The 12500-nt window shown below is 44.1% G+C and overlaps 1 protein-coding gene across 1 annotated transcript in view; it reads right to left on the reverse strand.

Moving 5' to 3' along the window:
- The window catches only part of LOC143290924 (uncharacterized), a 43250-nt gene that overhangs the window by 4129 nt on the left and 26621 nt on the right, over positions 1-12500 (reverse strand). Inside the window, exons 6-10 of the mRNA XM_076600490.1 lie at positions 12476-12500; positions 9932-10119; positions 6902-7047; positions 4506-4551; positions 1583-1769 (exon numbers count right to left, since the gene is read on the reverse strand). The exon at positions 12476-12500 is cut by the window's right edge and continues 86 nt beyond it. Coding sequence (XP_076456605.1) covers positions 1583-1769; positions 4506-4551; positions 6902-7047; positions 9932-10119; positions 12476-12500 — 592 coding nt within the window. The remainder of the gene's footprint in view (positions 1-1582; positions 1770-4505; positions 4552-6901; positions 7048-9931; positions 10120-12475) is intronic.

Below are 12500 nucleotides of genomic sequence, written 5' to 3' on the forward strand. Positions count from 1 at the left end.
GTCCCGGGTTCGAATCACGGTGACGGCGCCTGGTGGGTAAAGGGTGGAGATTTTTACGACCTCCCAGGTCAACATATGTGCAGACCTGCTAGTGCCTGAACCCCCTTCGTGTGTATACGCAAGCAGAAGATCAAATACGCACGTTAAAGATCCTGTAATCCATGTCAGCGTTCGGTGGGTTATGGAAACAAGAACATACCCAGCATGCACACCCCCGAAAACGGAGTATGGCTGCCTACATGGCGGGGTAAAAACGGTCATACATGTAAAAGCCCACTCATATGCATACGAGTGAACGTGGGAGTTGCAGCCCACGAACACAGAAGAAGAAAAAGACTGCTGCAGCACACAGTCCAGCCTTACGAAATCCATTGATAATAGTGGACTGCTTTGCTTTTCCCCATGCTGTCAGGACCCAATGACAGCCTTCAGCAAAGCTTGCTCATCATAAACGGCCAGTTTTGGTGATGGACGTCCCCCGAAAACGGAGTATGGCTGCCTACATGGCGGGGTAAAAGCGGTCATGCACGTAAAAGCCCACTAGTGTACTAGTGACGTGGGAATTGCAGCCCACAATCGAAGAAGGAAGAAGGAAGGAAGGTGATGGACTTTTCACCACTTGTCATCCAGGTTCCCCACTCAACATGTTAAAATCCTCAAATGAGCCGCATTATTGCGTAAGCCGCAGAGGTTGAAGCTGGGAGAAAAAGTTGCGGCTTATAGACCGAACTTTATGGTATATATACGTGTATATGTATACATATGTTACAGCTCACAAACTGTTACAGCTCATTTTCTGTCAAACCTGTGAACAGTACAACTCATAAAATGTCAGTCGTATCAAAACAAATACTGTCAGCAGCTCACTGTCATATGGCTATTTCTTGCAAAACAACAGCTACTCTGTGATGAGAATATAAAACACACACACACACACACACACACACACACACACACACTCAAACACAGACACACACACATGCACACGCACACGCACACGCACACGACAGACAAAAGAACAACACACACACACACACACACACACACACACACACACACTCAGACACAGATACACACACACACACATTCACGCACACATGCACACGCACACACACACACACACACGACGCACACGACAGATAAAAGTACACACACATCGTTGTCATCCAGCTGGCGGATGGGGGGAGGGTGGTGGTGGGGTGGGGGGGGAGGGTGCTCATGAATCTATCTGTGAATATATATATATATATATATATATATATATATATATATATATACATATGTTACAGCTCACAAACTGTCAATCAAATTTAACGTCACAGCTCACTGAACTGTCAGTGATATAAATGTTACAGCTCATTTTCTGTCAAACACGCACATACACACACACACATTCACGCACACACACACATGCACACACACACACACAAGACACACACAACAGACAAAAGAACAACACACACACACACACACACACACAGATACACACACACACACACACACACACACACACACACACACACACACACACACACAGAGAAACCCCCCACACCACCCCCAACAAAAAGGGGCCCCAACTCACCCAGGGCGCTAAGAGAGTTCATGTTCTTGTAGTAGTAGAGACAGGCGTCCTTCAGCACGCAGTAGCGGCGGTGCCAGGTCTTGCGGCGGTTGCCCACCTTCAGCAGGTACCCCGTGCACTCCGGTCGTCGGATGTCCAGAGCCGGGAGCCCCACATTGTGGCTGCTCACGCTCACAAAGGAGTCCTTCTGCAATGAGCAGAGTCAGAGAATACACATCAGTCCACATTTTCAGTTTCAGTTATCAAGGACTCACTGCATTCGGACAAAATACTGTGGTTGCTCACACTGACAAAGCAGTCTTTCTGCAATGAAAACAGTCAGAGAATATTCATCTGTCTACATTTTCAGTTCCGGTTTCAGTTTCTCAAGTGACAAACGAGTCTTTCTGCAATGGACACAGTCAGAGAATACATCAGTCCACATTTTCAGTTCCAGTTTATCAAGGAGGATTCACTGTGTTCAGACAAATATTATGGCTGCCCACACTGACAAAGCAGTCTTTCTGCAATGAACACAGTCAGAGAATACATCAGTCTACATTTTCAGTTCCAGTTTATCAAGGAGGACTCAATGCATTCGGACAAATATTGTGGCTGCCCACACTGACAAAGCAGTCTTTCTGCAATGAGCAGAGTCAGAGAATACATCAGTCTACATTTTCAGTTCCAGTTTATCAAGGAGGACTCAATGCATTCGGACAAATATTGTGGCTGCCCACACTGACAAACGAGTCTTTCTGCAATGAGCAGAGTCAGGGAATACATCAGTCTACGATTTCAGTTCCAGTTTATCAAGGAGGATTCACTGTGTACAGACAAATATTGTGGCTGCCCACAGTGACAAACGAGTCTTTCTGCAAAGAACACAGTCAGGGAACACATCAGTCCACATTTTCAGTTCCAGTTTCAGTTTATCAAGGATTCACTGCGTACGGACAAATATTGTGGCTGCCCACACTGACAAACGAGTCTTTCTGCAATGAACACAGTCAGGGAATACATCAGTCCACATTTTCAGTTCCAGTTTATCAAGCTGCGTGCGATGGGTGGCGCTGCGCTCAGTGGCGACACAGTGTTTCGCAGGCTCATGCTTTTTAGTAATGTATACCCTTTTTTTGTTGGATGTTTTTATCTGTAAATATTGTTGTGCAATACACTATTGTCTTAACATGAGTATGTGTGTGTGTGGCGAGGGGGGTTGGGTGGGGGTGGGGGGGGGTTTAGTCTATCGTCAGCTATTGGGAATTCTTATTTGACTAGTTTTAATCTCTTCTTATGTTGCGCATGATGATTTTATGCTAGTGTTTACAACGAGCCTGTGACTTGCACAACTTAATTTCCATGTGGATTAAGAAAGCGTTTTTGATTGATTTGATTGATTGATTGACAAATCCATTTCTACTCTACACCACATCCGCTAAGCACATGCCTGACAGCAGCATCACCCAACACCCTTTGTCAGTCCTTGAGTACATGCATATATACATTTGTAAACCTATCAAGAGTGGACTTCATCTACAAAATTTTGCCAGAGGACTACTTATATTTATATATATACGATAGTCAGTCATGTCCGACTATGACCATCGGAACAGCAGAGAAGGCAACTGCTGTTCTGAATATTTGGGCGAGAATTTGATTATAGTGGAGAGTGTCTTGCCCAAGTTACATCCCCACTCTCTTGGCCAAGAGGGTTTTAGGACAGTCGGCGTTGGGATGGTTCCCAAAGGCCAACTAGCCCCCAAGGCTGCAGCACTAAGAGCCAGTGCAACTTTGCCTCCTAGTTTGAGAGTCATAGTCCTTCACAAAAGACTAAGCTGTAAATGATTTCCCAGATGACTACTACCCTTTTGTTGCTGTGGGGTCTTAATCAGTGCGCCAAGCGCATGCTGCACGTGGGACCTCGGTTTATCACCTCATCCAAATGACTAGTTGCTCAGTAGGAGGAGTTTGTATTATACTCCATGTTTGGTGATACATATACTTACCATGTCAAACTGATGCAAACTAGGCCTATCGGTTTGCTCTGCTTGGCCAAATTTCACGCGGCTAACAGTGAAAAGACGACCCGTCTTGCCCGGTCCGCTCTTAGCCAATCAAACGCCTCTAAAAGCTATAAGCACTGAATCATTCCTTTGGCCAAGGCTCTCCACGCCATCTTGTCAGGTTTTCGCTCTGTCTCGTCTTACGCTTTTTTTGGCTATTAAAGTATTCATTTGGCCTTATTTTGCTGCATGCGGCTTGTCTGTATATTATTCTTACATTCTGTGTACTCGTTTTTTTCCCAGAGAAACTTGGGAGAAAAGGTGAGAGAGAGCAGACCCTCACAGACACTGTAAATCTCTGTATCAGCAAGAGAACACAAATTCTTCTTGGTCAATGTTTGTCAGAGACATATTCAACAACACCGGCCTTCATCACATTTGGGAAAAAAACCAATTCACAGTAGCGTACACAAACTAAAGCATGTGATATCTCAAAATTTAGAGAAATGGATGTATTAAATACTTTGAACATAAAGGAGAAAAATCATCTAAAGCTTGCAGTTCAAAATACCATTGTAACAGATTACGAAAATTGAAACATTTCTTCAAAATATCTCAGATGCAAGACACAGACAAGCTTTAACAACACTGTCACTCACTCACAAACACACACACACACACACACACACACACACGCACGCACACACACGCACACACACACACACACACACACACGCACACACACACACACACATTTCTTTAAAATATCTCAGATGTAAGACAGACAAGCTTTAACAACAACAACAACAACAACCACCACACACACACACACACACACACACACACACACACACACACACACACAGAGTGATGAACACATTACAGAGAGACAGAGACAGAGACAGAGACCGAATCAGAGAAGAAGACGGATTACTGACCCTGTTCTTGGACCTGGCAGCAGCTTCTGATAAGGCCCCCACCCACCTGACAACACACCACCAACAACAGTCACCTCACAGCTTCCTTCATGTCCCTGTCAGCCACAACCATCTCTTCGGAGCAACAACACTTATTTAACTCTTTCACCACCAAGTACCTGTGTGAAAAACACTCCCCAGTCCCAAGTATTTCAAACTCGATGCTCTCAGTCACGCAATTTGGACCGAGTCAAAATGACAGAGTGGACTTCTTCACTTCACAGTATCTTAACTCTTTCACTACCAAGTTCCTGTGTGAAAAACACCACCCAGCGCAAATCATTCCAGACTCGATGCTCTCCATCTCACCATTCGGATCGTGCCAAAACAACGCCGTGGCCTTCTTCACTTCACAGTATCTTAACTCTTTCACCACCCAAGTTCCTGTGTGAAAAACACAACCCAGTGCAAATCACTCCAGACTCGATGCTCTCCATCTCACCATTCGGATCGTGTCAAAACAATGTAGTGGACTTCTTCACTTCACAGTATCTTAACTCTTTCACTACCAAGTTCCTGTGTGAAAAACACTACCCAGCGCAAATCATTCCAGACTCGATGCTCTCAGTCACACGATTCGGATCGTGTCAAAACAACGCCGTGGCCTTCTTCACTTCACAGTATCTTAACTCTTTCACCACCCAAGTTCCTGTGTGAAAAACACTACCCAGCGCAAATCATTCCAGACTCAATGCTCTCCGTCACACCATTCGGATCGTGTCAAAACAACGCCGTGGCCTTCTTCACTTCACAGTATCTTAACTCTTTCACCACCCAAGTTCCTGTGTGAAAAACACTACCCAGCGCAAATCATTCCAGACTAGATGCTCTCAGTCGCACGATTCGTATCGTGTCAAAACAACGCCGTGGCCTTCTTCACTTCACAGTATCTTAACTCTTTCACCACCCAAGTTCCTGTGTGAAAAACACTACCCAGCGCAAATCATTCCAGACTCGATGCTCTCAGCCACACGATTCAGATCGTGTCAAAACAACGCAGTGTACTTCTTCACTTCCAAGTTCCATCACATGAGGAAAGGTTAGTCAGCTTCCTGTTGTGCAGGAAAGCGGGCTGAAGCTATAAAGCTTTGTTTGTTACAGTGTGAAAAACGGCCCCTTTAACCAATTAAACCCTGGGGAAGTTTGCGGCCTTAGCAGGCATCCATGCCACATCGATGCAGATAAAAACATAGAAAATAAACTGATTTTCCTCCACATTATGTGCGGACACATCAACAAATACTGTAGAAGTGACTTCCCTTTTCTTATGGTCTATGCACGTGTAGGAACGTGAAAACCATTTTAATAAGACAAATTTTGAGGCACCTGTGGTGGCAGAGGAGTTAAATGCTTCATAAACATGTCTCACACGCATGACAATTTCAAAAACATGAGTGTCTGTGATCACAAAATTATTTCATGAGCATGCACCCTGCACCTCAGACATCTTCTGCGTTCACTCGTATGCACACAAGTGGGCTTTTACGTGTATGACCGTTTTTACCCCGCCATGCAGGCAGCCATACTCCGTTTTCGGGGGTGTGCATGCTGGGTATGTTCTTGTTTCCATAACCCACCGAACGCTGACATGGATTACAGGATCTTTAACGTGCGTATTTGATCTTCTGCTTGCATATACACACGAAGGGGGTTCAGGCACTAGCAGGTCTGCACATCTGGTGACCTGGGAGATCGTAAAAATCTCCACCCTTTACCCACCAGGCGCCGTCACCGTGATTCGAAGCTGGGACCCTCAGGTTGACAGTCCAACGCTTTAACCACTCGGCTATTGCGCCCGTCAACTCAGATATCAAACTAAGAGTTTCCATAGTCACTCAATTATGTCACGAACAATAATTATAGTCCCTGCACTTCTAAACAGCAAAATATGAGAATCAGCAAGTCACTTCATAAACATGCCCCATATAACATCACAACATGTGTATCAGTCATCACATGATCTGTTCATGAAAATGTCCCTTGCATCTCGAGTCATCAAAACATGAATATCAACAATCGTTATAGATAGATAGATAGGCAGATAGACAGATAGACAGATAGATAGATAGACAGACAGACAGATAGATAGATAGATAGATAGATAGATAGATAGATAGAGATAGATAGATAGATAGATATATTCCTTCCTTACTTTGGCTCCCAAATGTGTGTGTCTGTGTAAGATTCACTCTGACAGACAAGGTCATTTCTTTGGAAAAAAAAAAAAAAAAAAAATTAACAGTTTTAATTAATTTTCAGACTGAAAAACAAATTTGAAATATGTTTCTCTTAAAAAAATAATAATAATAATTTCATGTGACAGCGCTGTGAGGTGCCAGAGGGGCCCGTTCACTCACTCGGTCATGGTGTCTCGGCTGTCCGTCATGAAGTAGTAGGTGCGCGCCCCGTATTTCTCCGCCTTGAAGCAGTAGTCCCGCCCCGTGTCCAGGTGACGGGAGAAGGTGTAGCCGGCCAGAGGGATGGCGCCCAGGGGGTCCGAGTCCTGAAAGCACAGGTGCCGTGTTGCTGGGTCGATTCAGGTCGGGTTGGGTTGTGCTGTGTGTTGGGTTGGGTTGGGTTGTGTGCTGGGTTGGGTTGGGTTGGGTTGTGCTGTGTGTTGGGTTGGGTTGGGTTGTGTGCTGGGTTGGGTTGGGTTGGGTTGGGTTGGGTTGGGTTGTGTTGGGTTGTGTTGGGATGTGTGTTGGGTTGGGTTGGGTTGTGTGCTGGGTTGGGTTGGGTTGGGTTGGGTTGTGCTGTGTGTTGGGTTGGGTTGGGTTGTGCTGTGTGTTGTGTTGGGTTGGGTTGTGTGCTGTGTGTTGGGTTGGGTTGGGTTGGGTTGTGTGCTGGGTTGGGTTGGGTTGGGTTGTGCTGTGTGTTGGGTTGGGTTGGGTTGGGTTGGGTTGGGTTGTGCTGTGTTGGGTTGGGTTGGGTTGGGTTGGGTTGGGTTGTGTTGGGTTGGGTTATGTTGGGTTGTGTGTTGGGTTGGGTTGGGTTGCAATGTGTTGTGTTGTGTTGTGCTGTGTTGGGTTGGGTTGGGTTGGGTTGTGTGTTGGGTTGGGTTGGGTTGTGCTGGGATGAGTTGGGTTGGGTTGCAATGTGTTGTGTTGTGTTGTGTTGTGTTGGGTTGTGTGTTGGGTTGGGTTGGGTTGTGTTGGGTTGGGATGGGTTGGGTTGTAATGTGTTGTGTTGTGTTGGGTTGGGTTGTGCTGTGTTGTGCTGGGCTGTGTTGTGTTGCAATGTGCTGTGCTGTGCTGTGCTGTGCTATGGGTTGGGTTGTGTTGCACTGTGTTGTGTTGCACTGCAATGCATTAGATTGTATTGTATTGTTTTATAATTCGTCTTGTCTTGTACTGTACTGCACTGTGTTGCGTTGCATTGTGTTGTGTTGTCTTGTGTTAGCGGCACAGTGCGAAATGATTCAGAATCCTGAAAACACAGGTAGTGTAGTGTAGTGAAGTGTAGTGTAGTGTAGCGTGGATCTGAGTCCAAAAAGCACACGTTTATGTTGAGCTGTGCTGTGCTGTGCTGTGCTGTCTTAAACTGGATTGGATAGGATTGTGCATAGGAGCAAGCGCACTGGAGTGCATCAAAAGTGTAGTGTGGTGTAGTGTGTTGTGTTGTGTTGCATTGTGCTTCACAGCAATGCAATGCAATGCAATGCAATGCACTGTATTGTATTGTATTGTATTGTATTGTATTGTATTGTATTGTATTGTATTGTATAAGTTCTGTGTTCTCCCAAGGCAGAGAGTGTGTCACCACAGTGTAGTACAGTGTCACCCATCATTTTTTGGGGGGGCATGGGGGGTGGGCGGGGCGGGTGAATGCTGGGGGGGGGGGGGGGGAAGGGGATGGGGGAGGGAGGAGGGGTCTACAAGTACATCAAACTCGATTTTTCTACAGAATTTTACCAGGGTAAACTCTTCTGTAGCCGTGGGTTCTTTCACGTGAGCTAAGCTAAGCTAAGCTAAGCTATGCTGCACATAGGACCTCAGTCCTCCCGTCCGAAATACTAGCACCCAGATCAACACTCAAGATCTGTTGGGAGGAGAGAGTAGAAAAGAAATTTCAAAAAAAAAAAAAAAAATCTGTATAGGGGAATCAATCAAACCCAAGGAAACAAGCTTCTCAGGCAGTTGCATTTCCACTAGGCCACCATGACACCATTTTTTGTGTGTGTGTGTGTGTGTACGTTTATAGTTGACTTCATGAAGTTTTTTCGCCTTATACATATTAGTAGTAGTAGTAGTTCTTTTTTATGTATTTATCTTTTTTTTTTCTTTCTTTTTTTCCTGAAGGCCTGACTAAGCGCGTTGGGTTACGCTTGCTGGTCAGGCATCTGCTTGGCAGATGTGGTGTAGCGTGTATGGATTTGTCCGAACGCAGTGACGCCTCCTTGAGCTACTGAAACTGAAACACCATGCCACCAGGAACAAAAGAGTAGAAATCCAAATGTGATATCCTCAAAAATCACCCTAACTGACAGCTACATTTTGTGTTTTACCAACAAGTGTAACAAGAAAAAACAAGAGAGGCAAGGCCTTCAAGACTCACTTGTGGCAAATTAGCATTAATTACAGAGTAATTTCCCTTTCTTACTATCTGCACCAAAAACGTTTGCAAAATAAATAAAACTTCCATGCTTAGCAAAAGAAGTTCCTGTTTGAACAAAAAATGATATTAATGACTGCTCTTGTTGTTGGGTCAGAATATCAGATCAAAGTGCCAAGTTTTGAGAATACAAAAAATAAAAATATACCAGTAAATGCAGTTTGCATATAATTAGGCTTCTTTTTTCTTTTTTTTTTTTTTTTGGGGGGGGGGGGGGGGCATCCCAGAGGTGCAATATTGTTTTAAACAAGATGACTGGAAAGAACTGAATTTTTCCTATTTTTATGCCTGGTTTGGTGTCAACTGACAAAGGATTTGCAGAGAAAATGGCAATGTTAAAGTTTACCACGGACACACAGACACACACACACACAGACACACACACACACACACACAGACAACAGAACACCGGGTTAAAAACATAGACTCACTTTGTTTACACAAGTGAGTCGAAAATAAAAGAAGATAAAATAAAATAACAATTTTTTTTTTTAATAATAATAAAAATAAATAAATTAAATAAATAAATAAAAAATAATAGATAAATATATAAAAATACTACTACTAATAATAATAATAATGTTTATAAGAGAGAGAGAAACAAGAAAAGAAAATAGGCCTTTTCTTTATTCTAAAATTAAGACACAGAGCAACCACAACAAAAAACAGAATCAAAACAAAGACAATGACCAAAAAAAATAAAAAATAAAAATAACATGACAGAATAAAGCATTCCGAAAAAAAAAAAAAAAAATCGTGAAAAAAGCAAAACTCACATCTTTGTGTTTGTAGTAATACAAGCAGCTGTCCTGGCGCAGAACAAAGAAGCGTTTCTTCCAGCGTCTCATGATGACGGGCGACGAACCTCCCAGCTTCTGCATGTGACCTTCCATAAGTGCTGCCTGAAGGTCACGGGACGGCTGGAAGTCGCTGGTCGCCACGGCAACCTGGATCACTGAGGGACCTGCAAGACCCACACACAATGATACAGAAGATGGGCTGGAGTCCATGGCATTGTCATGTGGAGTGATGGCCTAGAGGTAACGCGTCCGCCTAGGAAGCAAGAGAATCTGAGTGCGTTGGTTCGAATCACGGCTCAGCCCCCGAAATTTTCTCCCCCTCCACTAGAGCTTGAGTGGTGGTCTGGACGCTAGTCATTCGGATGAGACGATAAACCGAGGTCCCATGTGCAGCATGCACTTAGCGCACATAAAAGAACCCACGGCAACAAAAGGGTTGTTCCTGGCAAAATTCTGTAGAAAAATCCACTTCGATAGGAAAAGCAAATAAAACTGCACACAGGAAAAAATAAATTAAAAAATGGGTGGCGCTGTATATAGTATGGCGACACGCTCTCCCTGGGGAAAGCAGCCCAAATTTCACACAGAGAAATCTGTTGTGATAAAAAGAAATACAAATACATATACAAAATATCACAGACCGACATAAGCTTACAGTTGGGCCAACAGCGAAGTGACAGCTGTACGATCAATGATTTCTCCATTACAATGGGAAGTCATTGACTTAAACTTAGTCTTTTGTGAGGGACCATGACTCTCAAACTTAATAATAATAATGGATACTTATATAGCACACTATCCAGAAATCTGCTCCAGGTGCTTTACAAAAACGCTTTTGTTAACATAATACATCATAATACATACACACACCAAAATGTGACTACACACACACACACACACACACACACACAAACGCTGCATACATACATTTTAACATACATGTGTATCTAACAGCTACCCTAACACATACGCACACATAGGCAGGCACAAACTTACATAAACACACACACACGCACACACAATACACATTCATATACATGCATGTAGTTATGTACACATACATATGTATACACACATAGTCAAGCACAGCTTAGGAGGCAAAACTGCATTCGCTCTTAGTGCTGCAGCCTCAGGGGACAAGCTGGACTATGGGAACCATCCCCAACGCCGACTGTCCTAAAATCCTCTTGGCCGAGCGAGTGGGGGATGTAACGTGGGCAAGACACTCTCTCCGCTACGATCAAATTCTAGATCCCAGATAGTTGGGGACAGGAGTTGCCTCCTCTGCTTGTTCTGGGTGGTCATAGTCGGACACAACTGACCATCACACAGCATTGTGTATCACGATAACTATAAGCGTTGGCCTGTTGCTAACGCGCCCGACCAGGAAGCAAGTGTCTGCAGGGTCGAGTCCCATGTACAGACCATCAGATTCCCCACCCCACTCCCCCTCCTCCACAAGACAATGAGCGGTGGTCTGGGTTTCTAGTCTTTCTGATGAGACAATAAACCAAGCTTCCGTCACTGACAAAGAAGGGTTGTCCCTGGCAAAACTCTGCAGAAAAAACAACAACACTTTGATAGTAAAAGAAATAGATTTGCAGACAGAAAAAAAAACAAAAAACAACAACAAAATAACGGCGGTGGTGCTCTGTGGTGAAGCGCTCTCCCTGGGGAGAGCAGCACGAATTTCTCATGCGGAAATTTGCCATGACCTTCTTCTTCTGGTTCTTCTGCGTTCACTCGTATGCACACGAGTGGGCTTTTACGTGTATGACCGTTTTTACCCCACCATGTAGGCAGCCATACTCCGTTTTCGGGGGTGTGCATGCTGGGTATGTTCTTGTTTCCATAACGCAACCGAATGCTGACATGGATTACAGGATCTTTAACGTGCGCATTTGATCTTCTGCTTGCATATACACACGAAGGGGGTTCAGGCACTAGCAGGTCTGCACATATGTTGACCTGGGAGATCGTAAAAATCTCCACCCTTTACCCACCAGGCGCCGTCACTGTGATTCGAACCTGGGACCCTCAGATTGAAAGTCCAACGCTTTAACCATTCGGCTATTGCGCCCGTCGTGCCATGACCAAAAATAATACAATAAAATAAAATGCAATATAATAACAATGATAACAAGGATAATGATAATAATGACAATAATCGTCAATATTAAAATAAAAAAACCAACTACGTTGCCCTGACCCTAACAATCAGTACTATTAAAGCACATTACTGGTACATCGTGAGACACGCATAATAAAATGATCCAAGTTAAAGACATATAAAAACGTTAAAGTTATGGAAGAGAAGCATACAAAAAACAATACAAAGGATAGCATTTCTAATCACACACACACACAAACAAACACAAACACACACACACACACAACACACACACACACACAACACACACACACACACACACACACACAACACACATACACACAACACACACACAACACACACAACACACAACCAAACAACTTAATCAACAGCAAGAAGAAACAACTGACTGTTGATGATGAGAGTGACGATGTC

Source organism: Babylonia areolata, chromosome 16 (genome assembly GCF_041734735.1).
Source record: "Babylonia areolata isolate BAREFJ2019XMU chromosome 16, ASM4173473v1, whole genome shotgun sequence".
Lineage (NCBI taxonomy): Eukaryota > Metazoa > Mollusca > Gastropoda > Neogastropoda > Buccinidae > Babylonia > Babylonia areolata.